This window comes from Cebidichthys violaceus, unplaced genomic scaffold (genome assembly GCF_023349555.1).
Source record: "Cebidichthys violaceus isolate CVI_PGR_0920_01 unplaced genomic scaffold, fCebVio1.0.p SCAF_14, whole genome shotgun sequence".
Lineage (NCBI taxonomy): Eukaryota > Metazoa > Chordata > Actinopteri > Perciformes > Stichaeidae > Cebidichthys > Cebidichthys violaceus.
This window is the reverse complement of record NW_027176307.1, coordinates 11,095,866-11,123,128: the sequence shown is the minus strand read 5'-3', so window position 1 is coordinate 11,123,128 and position 27,263 is coordinate 11,095,866. Positions and strand designations below refer to the sequence as shown.

Genomic DNA, 27,263 nt, shown 5'->3' with positions numbered 1-27,263 from the left:
TATCTGTACTGATTAGTTTGCGCAAAATGAAATGAAGGTGCACATATCGATGAAAGGAAAACAAGACTGTATCTTCTGTTTAAAGTCAGTGCCTCTTTAAGAAAAAGGGCAGAACAGAGCTTTAGAGTAACCCCTTTTCTCTTGACTTTAATGTTCATAGACAAGAAAGCTGAACCAATCAGCTACGGTGGTCAGAAAAAAACAACAACAATACATTGTAAATATTAGCCGGTTTATTCTCATTATTTATCAGACATTGGTCACAGGTCCAGATCTACTGGGATATAACAGTACTCCATTTGGTGAAGCCCAGAAGAGGCATTCCTAATTAATGTAGATATTTCCTTCCTTTGTAGAAAATTAACTCAAACTGAACAGGCTATTTATTTCAGAAAACACCCAGACACACTTTTTTGCCAATTACTCCTTAAGGAAACTTAAATGTCATTTAACCATACAAAATCAGAAAACAAAAACACAGAATCCAACAAATTAGGTCTGAATTAGCGTTAGCATGAGACGCCAAGTTGGCATTTTGACACCTTACAATATACATTTTATGTACAGTAAATCATTTATGAGTTATGTTTATATGTTTGTCTGGGTGGAAAGACCCTTGAGATAAAACTGCACACTGCTGCTTGGTTGCATAAAGACTTGTATCCTGTTGGTGCAACGTGAAAATCGATGTATTTGCCTTTATTCTCTATGTATCAGTGCAGCCCACAGTGCTGTGCTAGTTGGGGGTTCTGTTCAGAAGGCTCTGAAAAGCTGGTTCGGCATGTAACCCAGGTGGAGGAAGGAAGACTGGGCTTCTCTCTCGAGGGTCGCCAGCTCCTGGACCGTCGGGGCCAGAGCTTCCACGTGGCCCTTGTAGTTACCACCTTGGCAAGAGCAACAGGGGAATTAACAGCCAACACACACGGTAATTATAGATATTTTGATGAGCTAAATGTGTACTAGATTGTTTACTATTCACAATGCCAGTGTGACTACAACATGCTCGTACACAGGGGTCCCTGTAGAGCACACGTACCTCCCAAAGCCTTGCGCTGACCATAGGTGACCTTTCCATCGAAATCATCGACGGGTACTTTGATGTCTGGCTCACACTGGGTGATGGTGCACTTTAGATGCTCCTCGACATCTGACAGGAGCTGTGGTGAGAGGGAATAAAAAAAAGGACAGAAGTAGAACTTGTTATGTCCTATAGTGTCATATGTGTGAAGTTCAAATGTGTGGCAAACTCTACTTGCTGCGTGAGCCTGATTTAAGTCCTTGTCTTTGTTCACCTCTTTCTCGTTGTACCAGATGGTGCAACCTCCGTCCTCCTTCAGCCGGGTGTTGTAGCAGCCTCTGCCTCGGTTCGCGCAAACGTGGTACCACACCTGCACAAATAGAAACATTTTTATTTGACCTATTTTTGTAAAATACTCAAAATTAATTAACAGCATATTTTCTATAATCCACCCAACCTTCTCCTTCTCCATTGCAACCAAGGAGATGGCCAGTCCCATTCTGCGAGTTAAAAAGGAAATGAGATTTCTTAAGTCAATAATATAATTCTGTCTTTTCCGTCATATTGCGATGAGACATTTTTAAGATATATTCTGTAACAGTTGCAATCTAGATGAACTTTGATTATTAAAACATAATCATGTGGTGATGTAAGAAAATACAACTTTCCCTCGACACACAAATCAAAGAAAGTTCACGCTTACCTCTCGGCTCGTCCAACTCTTCCAATACGATGGACGTAGTTCTGCTTCTCGTCTGGCAGGGTGACGTTAATCACTGGAGAAAAACAAGATGGAAAGTGGACTTGTATATAAAACATACAGCAAAGCAATCTTTTGTAATGAACACTGTATTTAATCAGCATTTGAAAAGGTATGTAAGAATCTAAGTTGTAAACCGAACACATTTACCAAAAGGAACTCCGTGGACGTCGATTCCTCTGGCAGCTACGTCTGTGCAGACCAACAGCCTCACTTCTTTTTTCTGAGAATGCAAGAAGATCTTCGAACATCGCTAGACTGGTTGTAATTCGAGAAAGGGCAATTAATAAGTTCATGTCCTTTTACCTTGAAGCGCTCCAAGTTAGTTTTCCTCTCGTTCGGCTTACGATCCCCATGCAGACAGACACAGGAGAGCTGGTGGCTTTTACTGTCTGGACCTAAACAAAAAAAAAAGACACCAATTATACTTTGACATGGAGTCAAACATGGATTACGTCATCATTACTTAGAAGAGTGAACGTGTGTCCGGTAATGCCTCCTACCTCCTCCTTGCTGGATGAAGTACTGCTCCATGTTGTCACAGTCGATCTTGGTGCGGCAGAAGATGATGGCCTGGTCCATCTTGTGCTCTTTGATGGCCCTCACCGTGTACTCGCCCTTCAGCATCTTGATGGCTTCCGACCACATTTCTAAAAAAAAAAAAAAAAACGCACACGTACACTTTTTGTTGTTTCACAATCACGACTCCTGAAAGGAAATGACTAAACTACATCCGTGTGGTCGTTCATGTGACGAACATTGACACATGGGACCATGTTAAACACATCACACTCGAGGGACGGTCCAAACTGTGCTTCCTTTCTGCTCTCACCTGCAGAATTGGCTCCTGGTCTGGTGTTATCTTTGGCGTGGACTTCATCGGTCTATCCAAAACAAATCGAAAGGAGAAAAGCTTTGTCAGCACATTAATCTAAAATGGAGAGAAACAACAACGTGCGAGCTTAAAAAAAATTTGTTGAATCTTGAATGTCTCCGGGACAACGCGAGGGACTCACCCGGATGTGGTTCTTGCCGAGGCGCTCCCAGAGGCGATCGTTCTTCGGATTGACAGGCACTACAACGTGGTGGACACTCTCGGGGACAGAGTCCTCCCCCTTCAGGTCCACCCAAGTGGGAAAGTGCATGATACGCTCAGACAGCTTCTTCACGTCAAACGAGTGCAGCGTGGCTGAACACACGATCACCTGGAAGAGAGGACATCAAGTGATGCACATGGACAGAACTGACATAGTTCAAATGGACTTCCCCCCCCTGTCTTATGGCAATAAAACATATTTTATCTTTGCACCACGACTGCATTGACTTTCATCTGAGGGTGTTGTTTAGTGCCGACATTTCATTTATTGTCACACGCGCATTTTACCTGCAGTCTTTTGCCGTCAGAAGTGACCTGAGGGATTTGGTTATGGACCCTGTTGATAAAGTCTGTGTAGCCTGCGGACAGTAGGCCGTCCTGAGGGACACAGAGAACAGATCCAGGTGGTGAGGGACTTCAGGGACTGTTATAGAAAGCACTCACGACAGTATTCGTACTTTGTAGGACCGGGAAATACTCTTGATGTGTTGTACATACACACTCATCCAGGACTAGGAAGCGGACTTGGGACAGACTGAGCTTCCCAGTGGATATGAGGTCGTCCAGTCTTCCTGGTGTTCCCACCACAATGTCAATCTAATTATAAGATGACAAAAAAAAAAAGCAACAGACAGGAGAGGAGAACATGGCAAAGTAATGACGTCTGTTATTTAAAACTGTTCAAACTCTGTTTTTAAATATTAAATGTTTGTTTGGAGGCGGTACATGTCACCTACCCCCTGTTCCAGAGCAGCCAGCTGGTCTTTGGCAGCCACGCCACCAATCACCAGCAGGTTCCTGTAGAGACAAATATACCCACGTCAACGTCAACGATGAAGCCCTGGCTCCATCTTCTGGTATAAAACAAGAATTACAAAAAGGATGCAATGCAACGACTTCACTGCAGGGTGGATGTTGATGTGGCTCGGTGTCGCAGGTTTTCAAAAGTACCTAAATGTGGATTTTCTGCACAATTCACCGTTTCCCTATATTCGTGCCGACCAACGTCGACACCGGCTCTGTGGAGTCGTACCTGAGTTTGGGGTTGTCCACGTATTTTCCACACTGCTTGACATTGTTGAGGGTTTGTTCGGCCAATTCTTTCGACGGCTCCAGGATCAGTGCTTTGGGGGCGTTGGACGACGCTTTCGCCTGACTCACTTTGGCACTGCCTGCACCAACACAGAGCGAAGACAGTTGTTCCACGTTGGAATACACCAGTGACACGGTCTTAGTGGTGAGCGATGCATAGGTGTGTCAGCAATGGTAACAATGTAACTTGTAACTTTAGTAGCTTGGAAAATATTGTGAGAAGAACTAAAGCATTACCTGGACTGACATAAAAGTATCTCTGGTTCTATGTAAGTGTATGACATATATATATACACATATATCACACGATCACATCTGGTTTGTTTTCTTGCTGCACCTGAAATGAGGTTGCATCCACACACCTGCTTGAGAAGATTTGACTGTGTGGCCCTCTGAGGCCTGATCCAAAGCAACGAACCCACTCCTAGGGGCATTTTTAAAGTCTTCTCCTCCAAAGTTGAACTTCAGCTCCGCATTCTGGCAAACCGATCAGGAAAAGAGACATTTGTACGGTACAAATCTGACACCCGTTTGTTTGTTTTCTACCGTTATTTTTGATGTGGTACCTTGAGCACACAGGAGGCAAAGAAGGGCTGAGTCTGCACATTTTGTGGTATCTCAAAAGCCACACCCAGGTCATTGCCTGAAAGTAGAAAACAGAGAGACGGGGGACAAGGAACATGAGTAATGTTGCCATTTAACACCGAGCTCAGATGTTTTACATAACCATAATAATGAGAGTGAGACAGCACCATTTTTAGAGAAGGAAATCTGGCCCTTGTCTAGGTCCAAGTAGCATCCAATAGTGTCATGCATGGTAAACTCCTGCAAAGAGGCCAGATAACAAAGAGAAAAACATGTTTGAAAAATGATCCTCACAATCGTTTACATATATATATAAATATTCCCTGATTAAGTGTCACCTCTCCATAGCTGTCAAACTGCTTGTTGTTGGATTTCTTCCCAGTCCCACCAAAACCAAAACCATACTTATCAGTGCCTGGAAAGAAAGAAAAGAGTTTCTGAGAATTAGGTTGTTTTTCCTCTTTAGACCGTTTATGTTAGCTGTTGTATGTTCTAATCTACAGCACGGAGATTGCGAAGTGGAGCGTACCCAAGTCCAGGGCTGCCTGGCTGGTGGACCAGCCGATGCGACACAAACCCTGGTCATGGCAGGTCACCTCATAGTAGTACTTCCCTGGACACGCAAAGACAAATAAACAATTGCATAAAATGATCCTTTCCTTTGCAAGTCTATCAAAGAAATATTTGGCTCCCTGTGAAAAGCATGTATGTTGTCTTGAAATCCTTTATATTGTATTGAGGTACTAGTGTGCATTACACACCTTTGGTGACCCCTTTAGTAGAGCGACAGCCGTGCCACTCTTTAAACTCCCTGCTCTGGCAGCACAGACCATCTGCACCAATCGCTGTAGAGACAAAAAAAAGAAGAAGTGACAATGAGGAGAGGTGATGGAGAACAAAACTGGAATGTGGCATTACATGCTTATCTTTATCCTCTTACCAAAGGCTGCACTGCGGTCATAAGGGTTCATCTGCCAACTGTTGAAAACTGAACAACAACAGAGTAGGTTAACCATCTGCAGAGCACAAACCACTGCTTTCACATAATAGTTTGTATTATTAGACCAGAGCTCTGTACAATGTTATGACCACGTTTTAGCGGGACTATCAAACACACAGATATTAAAGTGGGCTCACTAGCTCCTCCAGTCTTGATGGAGGCTTTGCCCCTCTTGCCCTCCTGCTGATCCTTCAGGGTCTCATACACGACCTGGATCACTGGGATACTGAAGGCCTGAGGACAAGGATTACACTTATTCTTTAGTATGTCACTTGGCCTGATGCTCTTAATGCAAACTGCAGAGGTACAGCAGCATTTTAAACAGAGTGGCTGTCATGTACTTACCCCTGTTTTACCGCTACCAGTCTCTGCTGCCTAAAAAAAAAGAAGGAAAAATAGATGTAAAACTTGCTGTGCACAAACTTTCTGTCTGAGACAACCAGAAAGAAAAAAGGGAAACCTACCATGAGTACATCTCCTCCACCGAGAATAAGGGGGATAGACTCTGCCTGGATGTCAGTAGGTAGACTGAAATCCAACGGTTGAAATAGATCAGTTCATTGTCAACTGTAACAGGCAACAGCAATATGGACATACATGACAATATGGACATGGTTTTCTCTGAGGTTTGTAGAGGGACTTACAGCCAGTCCAGCTCCTCCACAGCCTGCGCGATTTCAGGCATAACGCCCATTTCTGTTGGACAAAAGACATATTTTAAATAAGTTCGTACGTCCACGTAGCTTTTAAAAGCTGTTTGGAGTCGAAGTGAAATACGAATGCAGCGTCAACATCATGAAGTTCATATATACTCTTACCAGAAAACGCTGCCATTATTGCTCCTGCGAGGTGCAATTTCACCGGATGTAACGTGTTCAGAATTGTCGGCTCGGTGCAACTCATTTAGTGGACTAGCCGAGCAGCCTTGTGTCATTGGTTCCGGTTAAGGAACGAGTTCGTAATATAGGTTAAATATTTTACTACACGCATTGCTTTTTGGGGTGAGCTACATAAGCACATATTTATGCTAGCATCATACCATAATAGGCAAAGTCAAGCTATAAAACAGCTTCTCTTGAGTGTTTAAGGTACATTTTCCAAACGCGGTTTCCTTGATGTATTTTGTCCAGTGCTACTCGCCGTAGATTGTTTTTTTTGACAGCCTGTTCAAGTAAACATGGCTGAAGAAAGTCTGATTGAAGGCGAAGATGAAAACATTTTATACGACTTACTTGTCATTACGGAATGGCCGCCAGAGACGGACACTCAGGTCAGTCCGACTTCCATTTCTCCACGTTTTCAGTTGAGTACGTAGGTGTTTGGTCGAACATTTAGTTGTATAAATGCCCACATCTATCTCTAATCAGCTGCAAGGGGTCAGCCGCTCAAAGCCACGTAGCATACACACACACAGCTACATTTCTAGCTAAGTCCTCATATTCTCATCTCACATTGACATTCACTGTAGTAGCATTTTCCATCGCGATTTATTGTGCTATTAGGAAGTTAACGTCAAGTTTCGTCAGCAAGGCAACATTCATATGTTGCTCCATTTAGCTAGCTAAAGCCCAAAAGTATGAGGCTGTATTGCATTCATTAAAGTTAACAAATACTTCATGATGACCACGATTGATAAGCTCACGTGTCACTTTCTAACATCTGCAGTTGCGAGGCAGCAAGGAGCACAACACCTCGCTTATTGCAAAAGCAGTGACGGGTAAGTTCAGTTTGTTTTTTTTGTTGCCTAACGTTAGTCGTGATGCCCTGCATGACGGAAGGGGGGGGGGGGGCACTTTACTTCATCACAAAGTGTATATATATTCAGCACGTGGCCGTGAGTTGACATACCCGTCATGCAACGCTCCAACCTTTACGCACAGTGTAGGATTGGTACCCAGCAGGGATGACAGTTGCTGGAAAGTAGACCGGCGTTGCTGTGGGAGTAACTGTGTTTGTGACGTGTTTTGTGAGTGTTGGAGGATAAACAACATCTACATGTCGACCCAAATCTGTAATAAAGAAAGGATGCATGCCTGTAGGCATCTTATCAAAGACTGCTCAGTCTGCAACATATCGAATTATGTAATGCATGGTATATCAGATAAGCAAGTTCGCTTAGCGCCTCGGGATCCCCCAGTCAGAGCTGGCTGATGTGGCCCGGGAAAGGGAAGTTTGGGGTCCCCTGCTGGAGCTGTTGCCCCCGCGACCCGATCCCGGATAAGCGGACGAAGATGAATGAATGAAAGTTCGCTTAGTCAAGATTATATTTGCACAACTGCTCTGATACCGGAGTGTGTTTATAGCAAATAGAACAACACATCCTACAGTAGGAGGGCCTGGAAGGTTCTATAGTTGTGTATAGTTAGACTCTCTTTGCCTGGTTCGGTATTAAAGAGACTGATTTCCAGGTCTTATGTGTTCTGATCATAATATAGGATGCAACAAGATACGAGGATCAATATATATATATATATATATATATATATATATATATATATATATATATATATATATATCAAAATATGTGATAGTATCGTTATTATTTTTACTAACTGTGATGTATTTCTTACAGGGCCATTCCGCTTAATCTTGCACTACTTGTGGTACAGGTAAGTTCATCACTATTGTGCTGGCAGGTATCTCCGTCAGTGTTTTTGTAATAGATTGACATAAAAGCTGTGATTTATGATCGATCTGTGTTAATCTATCAACTCTGTTTTTAATGCTGGATAATGGATACGGTGCACGCTATGACAGCAGTACTAACGCCGAGCAACTTAGAAATAAAAGAGATCCAACCCTTTTAAATTACGACGTTCTAAATAATCACATTTAACCTTGTTCAATTCAATTAGAGTCATATTTTTTTTATTTTACCTGGCCTTTTTTTGGCCATACTGGTTTCACAACTTTATTATTATTATTATTATTTATAAAGTGGTATTTGATGTATGAAGTATTTGTATATGATGTATGACATGTTACATCATATGAGGGCATTGATTATTCACATTCTATCTTTTATTTGGATGTCTTGAATCCTTCCCTAACTTAGATTCAAAGTTTATATGTAACATTTGCCGCAGACGTGAGTAGGACGACACTTGTACAGCGACCCTGCCAGCATACTTGATCTGCACTTCCTGAAATCTACTGCACAAACGTCTGAGACACACAATCCTGTGTTGAAGATGTATATTAGTTTCACCCTGCTCTTACTGCCCTTCCTGTTAATAGATGGCTGGATGTGGCCTGCAGTAGATTCTGTAACGTTGCAGCAGCGAGGCCTGCTCATCTTCTCAGCAGGTGGTTAGCTAGCACCATCAATAACCTCGTTAAATATTTAAGAAGTCCTCGAGCCATGCTTGTCTCTTAGCTCTCTCTTTCCTTCTTGTGGAGTAGAAAGGAACAGGGATTGTATTAGAAATGTCCAAACGGACCAAGCAGACATCTTCATTTTCAACAGAAGCTTCTGGCAATTCTGCAGAAGTTCAAAATCAGAATAGTGAAAATACAAAAATACAATGACAATGAACTTTTAAAAGCATATTTTGACGGTAAGTAAGATAGTTAATTTATCAAATGGACAATTGAACAACAAATTGAAACAATCCAAGAACACCATTGCAGTTTGTAAACTCTCCACAACTGGGAAAAGACCCCATTTGTTTGACAGATCATTAAGTGGTCATTAAATGATCACCAAATTAAATGAATAAATAAAATGGATTTCATGACCATTCAATTTTTAATTTAATAAAATTCTAATTACATGCTATTTTGTTTAATTCGTTTGATTTGCTAGTTTTACATTTATTTAAATTTAATTTAATTATAATTGAATACAATTTAAATTAGATTTTAATGAAATGTAATTAATTTTTAATGTAATGCATTTTTTATTTATTTTTTGTGCAACCTAACCTTTGTAAAATTTTATTTGATGCAACATTTTTAATTTACCATAATTTAAAATATATATATATATATATATATATATATATATATATATATATATATATATATATATATATATATATATTTTAAATTATTAGATTAGATTAGATAGATAGATAGATAGATAGATAGATAGATAGATAGATAGATAGATAGATAGATTGGCTTTATTTCAGACTCAGGGTCCAGAGAGACAAGTACATAAAATTACATACACAAACAGTAAAAGTACATCGGCCTAGCAATGCCTTACAAAGAGACAGCTGTACCAATGTCTCCACAGCTGGGACTGGTAGCGTGTGCTACTAAACCTTATGTTGGTTAAAACAACTATGATCTCATTTTCAGAGTCATTAATTCGACAAATGAATTTAAACATGAGATTTCTTAAAACAGTGTGGAAAGTATTGACTCTTGCAGCCACAAACATTCCACTAGCACTGCTCCATCTCGGTCTCTTCAGCAGTGTCCTCATGGCGTCATTAGAAGCTACTTGAAGTCTCTGTAAGCTCTTCTTTCTGTAGTTTGACCACAAGTGTGCAGTGTAGAGTGGTGTACAATATGCTCTGAACAGAGACATCTTCACTCCATCTGTACACAGACCAAACTTGCGTAAGAGACTGTTTGCTTGTGCATACATCACACGACATTGCCTAGAAATGTCCTCATCATCGGTCATGTGTTCTGTTATAAAAATGACCAAGATATTTTACTTCATCACAGACACCAAGATTTTTGTCAGACAAATTTAAACATTTGTCCTCTTTGGTTGGACAGCTCAAGATAGCACTCTTACTGGCGTTGTATTTGATGTCATGTTTGACACCACACACAGTACATATAGTAAGGAGCTGCTGTAGACCAGCGCTAGATGGACTAAAAATCACCAGATCATCTGCATACATGATATGGTTAACCAGAGTATTTCCAATCATGCACCCAGTATTACAGGCTTTCAGTTGCTTGGACAGATCATCAATATATAGATTAAAAAGAATTGGGGACAAAATCCCCCCTTGTCGGACACCATTGCTAAGCTTTGGAGGCATCGATAAAACACATCAGAACTGATGAGTTTTGACCTCTGTATTTGTTGACAATTTCCTTTAAGGCATATATACACAAGGCGGTGCCATGTTTGGCTTTAAAGCCGAACTGGTTATCTGTGGAGGTGATGAAGTCATATATTCTGTCCAGCAGGATTCGTTGTAGGACTTTTGACAGTACGCTGGCCAAAGCAATGGGCCTGTAATCATCTAGGCTACATACTTTACCAGCTTTGTTTTTAATGACTGGCACTAAGAGAACAGACAGCAGTGAGTCTGGTAACAAGCCGTGAATCCTGAAGCCAGTAAAACAAATAGCGAGGAGAGGAGCTAACCTGGGACCAGCATATTTAAGGTGTTCAGCAGTAATGTGGTCTAAACCACTTGCTTTGCCTTCAGACAGCTTATGTATAGCTCGGTGCACCTCATATGACGTGATTGACATTGACTCATTACTCTCTAAATTGTCCACCTCATACACATCACTTTTGATACAGTTGAATAAGGTGCTATAATGCTGTAATTCCATCAACAGCGCATGGTAAAGATGTTTTACAGTTAAGAGCGCTCACTTCTTTCCAAAAATCAACAACGTTGATGTTTTAATGTAACTTAATCTAATTTTAAGTGTAGTTGAATTGAATTTAGTTTAATTTAATTATGTCTTTGATTTAACTAATTGTTTTATGTAATTGAATTGATGTAGTTTAATTGAAATGATTTTATTTAAATTTTTAACTGAATTTTATTCAATTATTATTTTCTTTGAATTTTATTTGAATTTAATTAAATTACATTTTTCTAAGCTAATTTAATCAAATCTAGCTCCTGTTCATACTATTTTATTTTACATTCTCTGACACCCGACCAGGCCACAACCCCCCGGTTCTGACGTGTCTTAAACATTCTGCTGTACTGCTTCTCTCATCTCTGGAGATCTCTGTCACTCAGTTCAAGTTGCTCCGTGAAAAGTTCTTAATAGGAAAGTAAACTTTCTTTCAGCCTCATTTAGATGGACTCCTAGTAAGTCACAACACATAGTTGAAACCGTTAAGCAGCTTATAATGTGTTCATCTTCTGACTGCTCCGTTTGTTTGATTCTGTAAACCCTCAGCCCCTCCAGCTCCTCTCTGCCTCCTGGTCTGGTCCGCCTGGCCAACAAGCAGATCAACTGGCAGCTGGTGCTTGCAAGGTGCTACACACACACACACACACACACACACACACACACACACACACACACACACACACACACACACACACACACACACACACACACACACACACACACACACACACACACACACACTCAAATACCTGCTACTTTGTTGCTGACGTGCAGTAAGCCTTCCCCTCCTCTGGTTTCCTCTCCCTTGTGCGCAGCCCCTCGACCAGTCATTTAATTGTTCTCATTACAGCAGACAAACCAAATAGAAAGGCTGTTTTTTAATTGACTATCGATCCCACGATGTAAGACGGCGTTAAGCGCGGTCAAACGATGCTGCGGATGTCCATTACTTTGATGCGCTTGATCCTTCCATTTCGTTTCTGTCTCCCCTTGAATTCTTCTACCTCATTTAATTCCCTTTGAAACTATCTGCGCTCTGTTTAATGCTCACGATTATTATTGTTTCTCCTCACTTTAAGCCATCCACCATGGACCCTTATTCAAGTCTTAATCTCCCATCCAAACCGGCCCGCTAGACACACACGCTCTTATTGTCCTAAATCACCCGAGATGGTCTTCATTTCATTCCCCACTTTTTAAAATATCAGTCATAATGTCTGCTCCTCTTGTCTCCTCTCTCGTTTCTTTCTTTCTCTTCTTCATTCCTGACCATTCTCTCGTTCTCTCCACAGTAATGGCAAACTGTTGGCCGTGGTTCAGGACCAGTGTGTGGAGATTAGGTAATTATTGAACTCCCGCTATTTGAGGCACTCTGTCTGTGTTTGCCGAGTGATAGAGAGCCTTTTTAATGAATGTGGTCTCCGCTTGTATCTAAAGAATGAACATTTTGTTTTCAAGCATCAATGCAATCAGTCAAAGTAAAACAATATTTCAATCCTGCACATATTTTGTGTCAAAGTGAAAATACCAGTGCTGCCTAAATGTTTTCATTTGTGTGTGTGTGTGTGTGTGTGTGTGTGTGTGGGTGTGGGCATACACACGCATGAGTATGTTTGTGCTCATTTTGAGTGGTCGTAATTATTTTCAGACACAAATCCAATTTCCCCCCCCACCCCCCACCCCCCCTATGCACAGAGAAAATGTGCTCACTCAGCAGTGCGCTCTATTGACACAACGCAATGCTTTAAATGGAGCAAAATTGAAATGAAAATCAATAGCAATGAAGCAAGTATGCAAAATAACGTCTCGCTCTCCAGAGGCTGACGAGAGGCAAGTAGAACCGATGTGAAGCTTTTGGCCCCAAAAAGAAGACTCGTTGACTCTGATGTGTAATTGGACGTAATGCTCATGCCAGCACCGCTAAGCCAGAGCACGTCTCCTTCATCGTTCTCGTTCACTACGCTACAGAATTGTGTTGCGGGGGTTGCCCCGCTGTAATCGAAGGCAATCAAGTCTCTCCTCTCGCGCCTCAGCCTGATGCCGTGGGTTTCTCCTGTGTCCTTTGTTCGCACCACTGTTGTTTAATCACAGCGTGTTTTATGGCCTCGCTTTATGGCATTTGTTGGTGCGAGTGGGTGTTAAGTCAGCTCAAGGCCCGATCCATTGAGCTCTGTTAAAGAGTCTGTCTGCTGCCTAGTCTCAAGGCCCTTAGCGTGATCCATTGAGCTACTTCAGTTGGCAGGCGATCAGTGGCGATTACAACCTACCTTGCAACCCGGTCATATAAGGCTAACGGTGTGTGTATGGTTGCACCCCCGGGTGCAGTGTACTGCTTTTTTTTCATTTTTTTTTCACCTCTCCTGTGTTTGCTCCTCAGATCCGTGAGAGATGACTTCGGCTCGGTTATCGGCAAGTGCCAGGGTAAGATCCTCTGATCGCACGCTGTGGTTCACGACATGTTTTTAACCTGCAGTCTTCATTCCCCGTCGCTGCAGTTTTGAGCGTCTGAGTCCGTGTTTGCTCACGATTTTGTTTCAAAGAGAAACAACGACCATGGTGGCTAATGGGAAACGTGTGCGAGAGGGAGACCGTGAGCGGCAACACGGATAATCACCCTCTCGTAGCGGCTGATAAAAATAAATCGCCTCCATTGTTTGATTAGCTGTTAAAACGGCCTGCGGCGGTGGTTTTAATTGCTCTAAACATGAGGAGGGCCCAAACTTTCTACGAGTTTAGACATTTCTAAATGCGTAATACAGGAAAGTGAGGACACCCACTGAGATGTTTGACATCTTTCTAATTGAAAGTAAAGCTGCACTAAACTGCTGAGCATTTAAGCATCTTTCAGCTCATTGTTTTGGTTTGAATCGTTTGGTTCACCTTTTTCATCAATCCTGTTTCCAGTAGTGGAAGGCTGATAAACCAAGCTGTACAGCAGCACCGAACGCTAGACAGCCGACGTTAGTAGTGAATAAGCTGGTGAACACAGTCGAGCAGATGAGCCAGATGTTTCCTGCAGGTGTTGGTGGAGACCAAAACGGAGCTCAAAGCAGCTTAAAGCAAAGCAGACTTACGTTCATCAGGTAGACCGAAACATGACTCCACATGATTGACAGTGTTGCTCCGTGACTGCTGAATATGTACATCTTAGGTGACATGGTAACCATAACGACTGTATAAGGTCAGATGCACCACTTTGGAGCCACTGTGTGTAGAATTTACACTTTTTTTACACCTCATAATGGTGGCAACAGAAAAAGACACTTTGGCACACGGCAATGCAACAACCAATGTCCCACAGATCCAACCGGAGGACTCAAGATGAATTGGCTGAAAACAACAACTAGACTGCAGCAACCTTCACCAGGATTGTTTCATATGTCTACAATAGAAACAACAAAAAGTCATCAGTCATTTGAACAAAGCTATTATCCCACAGTCTACATATAGTGGGTCACAACAAAAAACAATGTTTTCTTTTTCAATTCCACTTTTTTATTCACATCTGCTGCGCACACACACACACACACACACACACACACACTCTCTCTCTCTCTCTCTCTCTCTCTCTCTCTCTCTCTCTCTCTCTCTCTCTCTCTCACACACACACAGCTCTACTCACACTACTCATATCTCCTCCACTGCTTGCTTTGTTCCTTTTCTTTCATTTTTCTCCTCATTTCCACCATCTTGTCTGTCTTTGTCACACTATATCTGCTGTACATTTCTTTTCCGTCATTGTGGGCCGTCGTTCTAATGGCTCATAGTGTGGATAACAGTAGCCCCCGGGCCTGTGTAAACCCAGCCTCCCTCCTCCTCTTTTTCATTCCATTTCATCTCTCTGTTTCATTTTACTTTTACTTCATTTCATTTCACGGAGATTTGTCCTAATGGATTTCTCTGTGATCCTGCCTTTTTAATGGCATTTGCTTTTAATGGAGGAGCATGCACGCGTTTTTTTTGTGCGTATGCATCCCCGTGCGTGAGCGCGTCCGGTTTATCCACACCTGTGTATCGCTCACTCTCTGCCCCCCCCCACACACACACCTCACACACACACACACACACACACCTCACTATCTGCTCCTGTTACAGTGCAGTTGTCTCCCGCCCCCGTACATAATTCATAAGTGTTGAGCTCTGATAAATGCATCCGTGAGGCTTTAGATAGAAGGCTTCTGTCGGGGTCGTTGGATGTAATTCTCCCCAACTTTCCGCCCCCACCGTCGCTATATGGTGGAGAAAAAAAAAAAAAAATCCAGACAGTAGCATCCAATTTTCCAGCTCTCCAAAAAAGCCATCTATGTGGAAATGGAGCTTTAGAACAACATACTGTATACAATTCATAATGGGAGCGAGATAGGAAGGGAAGGCAGCGTGAGAGTGAAATGAAAAAAAAAAAAGATTGAAAGAACAAGAAGAGAGCAGAGGAGACGCTTGGTACCTATGACTCTCATAAGTGCTCCATGTTTTTGTCTGCTCCTCCTCAGCCGAGAGTCTCGAAGGTGTGTTAAATCGCCTACTTCCTGAGGTGCTCTCTGATACTTAGGCCTTAAAATTTGGGGAGCTATTATTTCTCTCAGTGGGTGCCGGATTCATTGTTTCCTCTCCTCTCCTCTCCTCTCCTCTCCTCTCCTCTCTTTGCCCGCCTCGCCTCCCACTTCTCCCCCTTTTGTTCTTCATTTAAAATTCTAGTCATACAATATCCGACGCCTCCATTCGTTTGCTGTATTGCCCACCAGGGGTTGCGGCAGCGTTCCTCAGCCAAGAAATTCAATACAATAAACGCCAATAGCGCCGTTATGTGATATCAACAAAAACATAACTTCCTTTTCATAACTTTATTGCTTAGCAGAACACAGGCGCCCGTGGTGGCGCATTACGTTTCACACTGTTCTGCTATGCAGATGTCTGAGCTGAAGGTTGTTATCAAGTTCTATACTTAAATGTTGTAATGGGCTCAGCAGTCTGGTACCCAAACACGCGGAGACTGTGCACACAAAGTCATACCCTGGTTCCCCTCGTAGCGCTTAATGTTCCGTGATGTACGCCGGTATTCTAAACAGAAGTGGAATCGGAGAACCTGCCAGACTGCCCGAGCTCCTCTATCAGAGGGGAAGTATGACAGAGGAGCCTTGAGAAAGTGCCAGCAGGCAGAGATGTGCTCTATCACAGCGATATGGTTACAGTCACAGCACTGCTGAGGCAGCAGATGGGTAAAACAGTAGCCTATACTTCAAATAAAAGCTGGATTTATGATCTCTGTTCTCCTCCCCCATCCTCTCTGCCTCTCCTTCCCTCTCTCCACCTTTCATCCCCCTCTCATCGCGGGCGCGTCTTTGAGAGACAATTATTGAGACGCATTACTCCTGCTATCCCTCATAGATGAACTGGATAGGTCCTTAGACACATTGTGTTGATGTATAGGCATTAGCCCTGTCCTCCTCCTCCTCCTCCTCCTCCTCCTCCTCCTCCCATCTGTGTGTTCGTCGCTGGCACAACCATGGAGCACCGGGGGATTATTCCCAGAGAGTTTCTCCTCATCTGGTTTAATAAGAACTCCTCGGCTCCCCGTTATCACTCTTTCTATGTATTTTTTGTGTGAGAGCTTTCTTTCAAGTCTTCTTCTCCTTTTTCATCCGCCGCAGTGCCAAAGGACCCAAACCCCCAGTGGCGGAGGGTGGCGTGGAGCCACGACTGCACCCTGCTAGCCTACGCCGACAGCACCGGCACCGTGCGCCTGTTCGACCTCATGGGCAGCGAACTCTTCGTCATCCCGCCGGTAACCGTGCCAGTCCCCTCCTCTTTGACGTCATCGAACCCCCCCTTCCCCCCCTCTTCCCCCCCTTCAAGCTGTCTTTCATGTCTGAAACATTTCCTTTTTTTCCCCTTGTGCATGCATTGACTCTAATAACAAGCGATCAGGCGTAGCATATGGAAACTCTGCGTTCACTTGGCTTCTTTTCAGAGTTATCTCCATATTTTTCACAGATGATTAACTCAGCCACTATATGTTGTGTGTCGTATGAATTATTAATGCCTAAACTTTGCTCGATCATATTATTGAAAAGTACTGTACAGCCTGATTTGGTTTTTGTTTTTGAAATTAAATCATCGGATTTAGTTTAAGCTTCTTAGCCTAGCTAAGTGGCAATATGCTCCGGCAGATTTTTACTGTGTAACTTTACAGCGACACAGTTCTGAGGATTCAGACATCCATAAGCTCGGCTTGTTGGGCCGTGTTCCCTTCTTCTTACCGGGCACTTTGAGCTGTCTGTCACCTTTTTTTTTGAAGAAAACCGTCTCGCTGTCAGACACCCCTGTGTGTACTCCCTTTGTCTGTCATGCCTGCTCTCTCCCTTCACCGTCTGAAGCTTTCTCTCTCTCTCTCTTTTCTTCTTCCCTCTGTGCTCATAGTGTTCCACTCTTTCCCACTTCATCCTCATCGCCTCCTCTCTTTCATTTTTCACACGCTCCCTCGATCGTCCTCTCCTTCCCTCTTCCTCGAGCGTTTCTCTCATCCTTGCCCCCCTCAGTAGCTCTCCTCGCTCTGCTGCCCCCCCCCCCCCACACACACACACACACACACACTTTAATGCCCTCTGTGTGCTGCATGCTATCGCTCCTCCATTTCTATCCATCATTCGCCCCGTCCCTCTATCCGCCCCGTCAGAGACGATGAGCGCAGACACTCGTCCCTCTACCCTGAGACTATCCAAGTCGGCGATCTTCATCCCTTTAGTGCAACTCTGCTTTGTCATAATCTACAGTATGTGTGTCAGCACCCCCCCCTCCCCCCCCGGCTGTTCCTCTTGTTTGTCACTGTTAAGTGCACACACCGGTGACTTGCTGCTATTTCTGGAGGAGAGAGAGAAAGGAAAAAAAAGATTCAATCTGACAGAAAGTATGCATGTATAAAAGAAATTTAAATGTGCTTCTCTACCTTCCCCCCCCGTCTCTCTTTCACTTTGTCTGTCTCTTATCTTTTGTTCACCGCCTTCCCTGTCCCAGCGTTTTCTTCCCTAATCCTTTTTTCTGTCTGTTTTCTGTTCTTTAACAATTGCCGCTGATGTGGAGTATCTGTGTTGTTTGTCATTGTAAAAACTTGGCAGGGGGGGGGGCCACAGACTGAGAGATAATTATACACGTTTCTACTTCTTTTGATTTCATCGACACATCGGTAACTTCCCCGCTGCTGTTGACTCTTCGTTTTCACCTCCCCCCCGTCCCCCCGTCCCCGTCTTGTACCAGGCGCTGAGTTTTCCCGGGGATTTCAGTTGTGCAGTGGCGGGCCTGATCTTCCTGGAGTACACAGCCAGCGCCCAGTGGTCCGCCGAGCTGCTTGTTATCACATGCGGCGGCGGACTCAAGAGTTACCTCGTCAGGTGAGTGAGAAAACTGCTTCAGTAACGCACTCAAAGTCCTCAAAGCACCTTCTGGTTTCTCTCGTCCAGCATTATTTCAGATTAAAACCCCACAAATATCTCTGACTGTCTAATTTCACATGTAAACCTCTCGAAATCTGAAACATAACGGTCTGCGGCTAACCGTACGTAGCTCCTTGTTGATGAACTTCAACTCTGTCAGTATTTCAGCCATTTTAAACATTCAAACTGCAAAGTCTCAGCAGCAAACCACACTTCACTTCTTGTCTAGCTGTCCCATATCTGGAGATATTCTGAGCTTCCTTTATTATCATGTGATTTAAATGTACTGTACACTCTAACCTTGTATAGGGTATTGCACCCTATTTGTGGTCAGTTAATGCTCTATGCTTGTCTATATGGAAACGTTGGGGCCAGTGATGCCTCTCTTTGCAAACCAATTCCTTTGCTTGCCAATCCAAATGCACATTTGGGATTATTTGATTAATGACTCTCTCCACCTTGCGCAAAACCTGCAAGAGTCCGCGCGTGCGCTTTTCCTCGTGGCTGCCCCGCTACTTCCCTTCTCGATTTAGCATTATTTAATACGCCATTATTTCCGAGATTTCCCATTTCACTCAGTATGATTGCTGCTGTCACAGCAAGCCTCGGTGCACTGACACTCCAACACACGGGACGAGATTGTGCGTTGAATTTCGATCAGACGATGTCCTGCACACACAACTTCCCTTCGGTTCTGTGTGCACAGTGGTGTTTGCAGAGAACTGGGAGGGGGGGGGAAAACGCGGATTTATTTTCCTATTACAGGCAGATAAATGGTGTTCGCTGCCTTTGAAGGCACCAGGGTGTCACTGTGTGTGTGTGTGTGTGTGTGTGTGTGTGTGTGTGTGTGTGTGTGTGTGTGTGTGTGTGTGTGTGTGTGTGTCAGGAGGTAATTAAGATGTGGGAGACATTTGCTCCAGATTCACTCTCAAAGTGCTGGCTTGCTTTTAAACGTTCATTTTCAGAACGGATCTCATACTCATGCCCTCCTCTTCATACGACTGCATTCCAATATTGTCGCTCAAACACTTTGAATTAGAATTTCAGAATTATAGCTCAGCCTTGACAGTAAGTCATTTCTCTTTCTTGCTCTGCGCCAGCACTTCTGTGTGTGTGTGTGTGTGTGTGTGTGTGTTCGCTCACACACATAAACACAAACACTTTACTGTGGCATAAACACCTAAACGTCTGGAGGAAGTTGAACTGTTTTGTGCCCCCCCCCCCCTTCTCCCTGTACGGTCTACATTGCACTGCATTACACGTTTCCCCCGATGAGATGTGCCCGCACAAATTGCACGGCATCTCATCTAGCACCAATCTAATTTAGATTGCCCACTTAAATTAGATTATATATTTTGCCATGTCTCATTTTAATTGCAGCTGGGATTTAAATTGCTCTGTCATCGTCCCCGAAACAGCTTTGCCGCACCATTAACATTTTGCATACGAGTGTTGATGTTTTGATTGTTTATGTGCCGGAGTGTAATTATAGGTGACTCGTCCTGTGTCTTATTCCTCTCTCAGTGTGGGAACCAATCAGAACTTCCACGAGAACCACAGCTTCAGTTTCTCCGCCCACTACTCCCACGGCATCACCTCGGCTATCTACCACCCTGGCCACCGGTAAGTGAGCTCCAACACCCTATCAACCTTAAGTGCTTGTCGAATGTAGTTAGATATTTTTGTAAAAATGAGCATTTTTACCAGCATTTGACTTTGAATCCATCAGTGGCAGCATAATCACTGCCTGTAGCATTCGCTTGACACCCTCGGTGATTTTATTTTCTCTTGTGGCCTCCACAGTTCGAGACCTACTCCTATTACAGCAGTGTTTCGTCAAGTGTTGTTCATGCATTTGTATTCAAACATCTACAGACGCCCCTAATAAATGCTTTTGAATCGATTTTAAACCCACGGCAGATGATGCTACGTGACGCCTTGTACATCTTCAATATTTGGATTTGAAAGTAGCCGTATAATTTCAAACGCTTTCATCATTTGATATCTCGGGAGGGTGGTGGGGGGGGGGGGGGGGGGGCAATTCGAGTAAACACCAGCATGTCTTCAATATGCTCGTAAATATGTATCGTATCGATCACTCTGCTAGAATTTACTGTGAATCTTACCATGAAAAAAAAGACAGGTTGTACAGTTAAAACACATATGAAGAAGAGGAACTCATCATGAAATATGTACCATAAATATCAGTTGATGAAAAGGGACATTCTTGCATAAGATGTTATATTATGGAATGGGGCCATTTGGCTTCCTCAGGACTAAATGAAGCACTGACTTTCATGCGGAACCTGCAGCAGTTGAATATAGCAGTCTAAAGCGTCCTTGGCCCTCCCCACCATGTGGCATTCAAAGGTTTCGGTTAATTATGTCTGACTCACACCCGCGTGACCTTACTGTCTCTCACCACGCTCCCCGAAGTCTGCACAAACCAGATTTAGTTTGGCCCGGTGAAGCTTGGTTTGGCAGCTTAATGGATTTTGGCAGCTACTGTCAAGTGTTTGCCAACTGATAGATGAGATGAAACTTTAATGATCCCTGTGTGAAAACTGGGTCAGCCACAGAAAGAATAGGATAGAGCAAAGAAGGCAAGGTGAGAAGCTGGATGTGTGGGAAAAAAATAATTCCACCAGCTGAACGTGAACACGTATAATGATGAAGATGAAACGTGTTCAGGATCAAGGAGACACTATGGAAGTGTTCACTTGTGACTGTTTGAAATGAAGTGGAGCAAAGATGAGATTACAAATGTTTCCAGATGTGCAGTTAGGCATTGTGATCTTTTCTTTATTAGGATTACAGAGGTAAAATCATGCATGCGAAGAATATACAGATGTGCATCGGGGATGCAAGAAGTAGTCTAACATCTGTTTTAATGAAACCTTAAACAGAGACAGAAAACTTGGCTTATATCAGACATGAGCTACTATGTTGATGCATCATTTATCTCACCCATTAGTTTATATATACTCACTCTCAGCTCTTGCCCCTTACTAAATGTCCAACTTGTCTGCACCAGGGGGCAGTGTTGAGCTGGACAGCTCCATCCACACCTCTCCTGACCGTTGTCGCATCTGTTCAGTTTCACCGCAAAGAGAGACCCACAAATGACTGTGGTCATTGTGCTATTGTCTGTGTCTTCAAACCATTGATTCCAGCCAGACTTTCACCTCTGTTAGATGACTTTTTTTTTTTAAACCTGCTACTTTAATAAGTGGCTCTTCACGAAATGTGAAAACTAACAGATACCTTGGCTTAAAAACCCAGGCTGAAGGATGACCCAGCGGTGACCATCTTAATTCTATGCTGTCCTTGTTATGCAATGCAAATTGATTTGTCAGGGGCACAATAATGGAGGTGTTTATCATGAGTGTGTGTGTGTGTGTGTGTGTGTGTGTGTGTGTGTGTGTGTTTGTTTGTCAGATTGCTGCTGGTGGGAGGCTGTGAGTCGGGGGATGACTGTACGTCCAAGGCCTCTTGCTATGGGATCACAGCCTGGAGGGCTCTGTCTGGATCGCCACACTACAAGCAGGTCACCAGCTATGAGGAAGACGTCAGCGCGGTGAGGAGACTACACACATGCACAAGCTATTCATGTACACACACACACACACACACACACACACACACACACACACTAATTATTGACATTTCCTCTCTGTGTTTGTTAGAATCAGAAGAGAGGTTTCTTCAAGATCCCGAGCTTCCGGCTGTTTTCCAGACAGGGAGATGAAAAGGTATCGCAACTCTCGTCTTGCCGTCATCCTCGATAAGAATTAAAAGCTTAATGGGAAGAATCTCGCCAACGTGTGTGTGTGTGTGTGTGTGTGTGTGTGTGTGTGTGTGTGTGTGTGTGCGTGCGCATTTATGATGTACAGGACGGTGTATTCCGCATGAGCCTGAGCCCCGACGGCACCCTGCTGGCCGTCATCCACTTCTCTGGTCGCCTGTCTCTCTGGGACGTCCCATCACTGAAACAGAGGGCGACATGGAGCCAGGACCAACAGGTACACCTCTAAGCTGCTTGTGTTTTATGTGTGCATGAATGTATTAATGTAATCTGTTTCTGGCCCAAGTATAAGCGTGTGTGTGTGTGTGTGTGTGTGTGTGTGTGTGTGTGTGTGTGTGTGCGCGTGCGTGTGCGTGTGCGCGTGTGCCCATTAGACATAAAGTGAGGTGGCTTAGAGAGAACTTATATTTGCAGAATGTTTTGCGGCGGGTGTGTATGTTGTTCTTCGTTGCCTGGTCTGAGCCGGCAGAGCCACTGTGTGTGTGCGTGTGTGTGTGTGTGTGTGTGTGTGTGTGTGTTGTGTAAGTGTAAACAGGGTTAGCAGATTAATTTCTCCCCCCGCTTCTTCTTTTTCTTCCCTTCCTCTTTGGTCCTTTCATCCTTCGGTCCTCCCCGCAGCCAGGATTTGAGGAGATCAACCCAGAGTGGAAGACATCGCTGGAGAGAAGGAAGAAAATAAAAGGTAGTTTGGCCCCGACGGGCTAAAGAGAACCGACTTTGTTGCTCACACAGCGGTGCACACTGGATACAATTTAATGATCTTTTGACACGTCTTATTCTCTGAATTATACAGTTATTTACACATACAACCGTATAGTGTCTGCCGAGGCCGGAAAATATTTCCCTCCCTCACAGTGTCCATGCTTTGGATTGTGGGTTTTTGTGCTTGTATATATGTCTGTGTGTATCTCTTTTTTTTTTTATGCAGCTTTACAGTCTTTTGTTTGACAGTTTGGGGCCAGATGTGACAGCAGTGACGGCTTGTGTAAGCAATAATCTGTGTGCGTCTACATCTAATGCATGACACGTGATGAATATGTCCACATGTGTAAATATGTCCTAGAGAAGGAAGCCGATTCCAAAAAAGTTAACGGGGGTGAAAAGAGAAAGTTCCAACACAAATCCCGATCGACTTTGGTCTACCGCCATGTGTGAACTGTAATCCTCTCCGTTACCTGTCCCAGATAAGGAGCAGTACTACCCGCTGGTGGACGTGAGCTGGTGGAGTGACATCGTGCTGATTCTCGCCCGCTGCTCCGGCTCCGTCACCGTGTCCTCCGTCAGGACGCTGCGCAACCTGCTGGGGAAGTCCTGCGAATGGTTCGAGCCCTCGCCTCGAGTGACCGCGGCGCACGACGGGGGCTTCCTCAGCCTGGAGGTGAATGTCAAGGCGGCGCTGTGCACGTGTGCTCAAGCAAACAGATTAGTCATAGAAGAGCGCGTGAGATCTTTTTAGCGCTAGTCACCCTCATAGACAAGAAGTTCACACACAGATCTGGCCAGGTCACCCAGTTTATCATTGGGAATCACTTCTTTTGTTTTAATTGTTAAAGATATGAAATGAAAAGCTTTTTGAGCCCCCTGTTTCTGGTGCAAAGTGAGTCTGTTGTACAGTCAAATCAATGTGTGCATTGAGTTGACATCCTTATGTACTGTAGCAGATGGGATTCCCCAAAGGACAGATTTTTTTTTTTCTTTCAGACAAATACAAATTTGATCTTTTATGACTACATCAGTTTGAGAATGTCCCCGTGTAACAACATGTGTGTGTAAAATGGTTAAAAGTGTGTGATGAAATATCTCTTTATTCCCCAACAAAGACCCTGATATCTCATCACCCTCCACTTTTATTCCAGTCCTCCCCTTTTCTTTCTTTTTTTCTCTGATTGCATACAGAAAGAGAGAGAGAAAAAAAGGGGAGATATTTCTTTACCAGCCAGCTGCCAACTTTTTGGAAAGGTTTCATCAGCCTGCTTCGGCATGGAGAGAGGGGGATGGTGGGGGGGGGGGGGTTGAAATTACCTTGAGCATGGGGCTTGTGCTGCGTGCACGCCTCCGCAGATGTGGAATAATGTGACCTTGCGTGTTGAAGATGATAACAAGTGCATCATCTAGAGTGGCGTATTAGTGCAGCGCTATGCAAGCAGCCTCGGCTCCTCGTTGATTAAGGCGCTTGATGCTTTACAGGTGCTCAATGTTTTGTAAGCGCTGGCTGGGAAGCCCCTCTGCTGGAGGCTTGCACTTCTCTCTAGTGAGCTGAAAACCCAGAAGTGCATCTCGACAGAATAGGAAGACTCGGGGCGTTGGGGGATTGAAAAAAGGGCAAATAATATTCCCCCAACTGAGGCAATAAACTAGAGAAGACAAGTTGGAGAAAGTACCGTGGACCGCTTGGATTCAGATTTGTTTTATCGAGCAGCTTGACCTTGTTTTGTGTTGTAGACGGCGTGCTGATCTGGCAGGAGGGTGTTCAATTAATTGTGTTTACCAGCTTAAGCACAGCTAGATGTAAACTGCGCTGCATTGCATTCCGCGCTTCATTTTTTCGTTCTTCACTTCCTGCTGGCAAAGACGTGTCCACTCTCAGCGCCGGAAAGTCATTCTGGGCGAAGGCTGTAAATCTTGACAGTCTCGGCCTCAATCATTCTTCTGTTTCGCAGCCCTCACTTTATGATTTGGGCCAACAAGGCAGATGTATTTTTATGTATAGAGACAACTGGGGCTTTATGATCACATCCGAGGCATATGTTTGCAGTATAACTCAAAGTTATGTTTAAATCACTCGTGTATTTGTTGGAACTCTTGTTCATCAATCCTCTCGTGCGCCCTCATGTTTTGAATTCTTCTGCTTCCATCCTTGTTAAAGTTTACTACCGTTTTTTTTTGTTTTTTGTTGTTGTATCATCCACAGTGTGAGGTGAAGCTGGCCCAGAAGCGTGGCCGCCTGGAGACCAGCCTGAGCGGCGGGTCCGGCGAGGACGAGGAGGGGGACGACGGTGGAGACTCTGACTCGGACGAAGAGTCCTCGGCCAAAGCCCGCTACTTTGGCTACATCAAGCAGGGCCTGTATTACGTGACGGAGATGGAGCGGTTCACCCCGCCACGCAAACGGCCCCGCACCGTGATCAAGAACTACCGCCTGGTCAGCCTGAGGTCAACGACCCCGGAGGAACTGTACCAGAGGAAGGTAGGCTTGTCAGTGAGAGACTCTCTTTCAGCGCTTAGGTTGTGCTCCACAGGTAAAAGTTGCTTTTTTTGATTGCAACTTAATTAGTAAGAGGCATGCGGATAACTTCGTGGGTGTATTTTAGAAGACTTTCTTCCGAGCCTCAATCCATGTTGTCACATTTTTTGTTTTTGTTTGAAAGAGCGACTTTTGAAAGTGCTGTCTCAGATAAAGGGAGAATAATGAGCCCCCTGCGGTTTAACATTGGCGATGTTGTTGCACAGCTTTTTGCAAAAATTGTCTAACCTTTTTGAGGACACGCATGATACAGGAGAACTCTATTAAATGTTTAGCAGGGCAACGTTTTTGAAGAAGCGTAAGGTTGTCTTTTAGTTTTTGGACTTTACTGGAGGCACAGCCTGAGGGATGGCGGTCGGTCGGAGGGTCCACCGCTCCGGTCCAGACCGAAATATCTCAACAGCTATCTGATGAGCTGCCGGGAGGGTTTTGTACAAACGTTCATGCTCCCAAGAGGATGACTCACACTGCCCTGGGTGATCCCCTGACTTTTCCTCTTGTGCCACACTGAGGTTGTGATTTTAAGTGAACTGTTTAACGATTGGATGGACTTTCATGACATTTGGTACCTGCATTCATGTTCCCCACAGGATGAATTTTGCCACTTTGTCAGTTCGGTTACTGTTCATCTAGCGGCATCATCCGGTCAAACTTTCGCTTTTGTTAAATTTTTTTGAATGACCAATGACCCTGCGGAACTAATGACATTCCCATCAGCCTTAGCTCTACTTTGTGTGTAGCGCTAATTAGCAAATGTTAGCATGGTAACATTTGCCGTGCCCAATTAGAGCCACACAGAGCCGCTAGCATTAGTCTTTGAGATTTTAATGAAGAGCCAGTTGGTTGGTTACTGAGGTGCTCAGTGACTCTGTGGAGAAGTCACATCGCAGTATTTATATTTCGTAACATTTACATAATCGTTATGACCTGCCTGGAAAGGTTCTTTTATTTAAAAATTCAGGTCGCAGTTGCAGTGGGACCAATAGGAGTGTTCAGAATGAGGTGGCTTATCTCGTTCGGAGAGTCACAATGAAGAGTCACATTTCTGTTATTGTTTACTTATTTATCGACACACACACACACACACACACACACACACACACACACACACACACAGACAGAAACACACAACAGAATCGCATGTTTAGGCGAGAAAAGCTTTAGTCAGTGCTCATGCCTTCATGTTTGGATTTAAATTTTCTTTTAGCTCAGCGATCTAAACAGCCATTCCAAAGCTGACGTGCAGTTCTCTGCCTCACACAGTTGTTATAAATTCATTTTGGCAAAGAAATTGATATTGCCTATTTAATATTTCAAAGATACTGCATTCCTAATTAAACCACCCCCTTTTTGTAAGGCCTTTATCATAAGCAAAGTAATACACGAGCCACATGCGCCTCGCCGTATGCCATTAATCATTTTTTAAGATCGGTCGTCAATTGTCTTCAATGGTGGGCATCACGCTCACCGCGAAAGTCTTTGTTTCTTTTTTTTGCTGCTTAATTTAGCAGCAGCCGAAGGACGTCACATGAATCTGCGTGGTCACTGACTGAATTATAACAGGCTGATCTGCGAAATTGGTTTCTGACTAAATAAACCCTGTGCCAGCTCAGTGAAGTGCTATTGTTTTGTTGGATCGGCTCCAGAGTGCCGCTGATGAGAAAT

General features: G+C 43.9%; 2 protein-coding genes across 2 annotated transcripts in view; one reads left to right on the top strand and one right to left on the bottom strand.

Moving 5' to 3' along the window:
• Positions 1-215: 215 nt before the first annotated feature.
• ddx1 (DEAD (Asp-Glu-Ala-Asp) box helicase 1) lies at positions 216-6,439 on the bottom strand. The gene is made up of 26 exons (XM_068708816.1): positions 6,370-6,439; positions 6,196-6,247; positions 6,016-6,079; positions 5,897-5,926; positions 5,689-5,785; positions 5,492-5,539; positions 5,313-5,396; positions 5,081-5,164; positions 4,890-4,966; positions 4,719-4,791; positions 4,533-4,609; positions 4,329-4,443; positions 3,908-4,046; positions 3,612-3,672; positions 3,373-3,471; positions 3,163-3,252; positions 2,795-2,983; positions 2,611-2,662; positions 2,282-2,428; positions 2,085-2,176; positions 1,929-2,001; positions 1,722-1,794; positions 1,476-1,518; positions 1,293-1,388; positions 1,037-1,157; positions 216-884 (listed from the first exon to the last, which is right to left on the bottom strand). The coding sequence occupies exons 1-26, from the start codon at positions 6,383-6,385 to the stop codon at positions 754-756; spliced, it is 2,223 nt and encodes a 740-aa protein (XP_068564917.1). The 5' UTR covers positions 6,386-6,439; the 3' UTR covers positions 216-753.
• Positions 6,440-6,728: 289 nt separating this feature from the next.
• The window catches only part of nbas (NBAS subunit of NRZ tethering complex), a 137,985-nt gene continuing 117,450 nt past the window's right edge, over positions 6,729-27,263 (top strand). The window contains exons 1-15 of the mRNA XM_068708805.1: positions 6,729-6,821; positions 7,217-7,268; positions 8,124-8,160; positions 11,669-11,746; positions 12,415-12,462; positions 13,500-13,543; positions 16,771-16,904; positions 18,374-18,507; positions 20,074-20,172; positions 21,988-22,126; positions 22,236-22,301; positions 22,443-22,571; positions 22,973-23,036; positions 23,539-23,732; positions 25,266-25,541. Coding sequence (XP_068564906.1) covers positions 6,729-6,821; positions 7,217-7,268; positions 8,124-8,160; positions 11,669-11,746; positions 12,415-12,462; positions 13,500-13,543; positions 16,771-16,904; positions 18,374-18,507; positions 20,074-20,172; positions 21,988-22,126; positions 22,236-22,301; positions 22,443-22,571; positions 22,973-23,036; positions 23,539-23,732; positions 25,266-25,541 — 1,587 coding nt within the window. The remainder of the gene's footprint in view (positions 6,822-7,216; positions 7,269-8,123; positions 8,161-11,668; positions 11,747-12,414; positions 12,463-13,499; positions 13,544-16,770; positions 16,905-18,373; positions 18,508-20,073; positions 20,173-21,987; positions 22,127-22,235; positions 22,302-22,442; positions 22,572-22,972; positions 23,037-23,538; positions 23,733-25,265; positions 25,542-27,263) is intronic.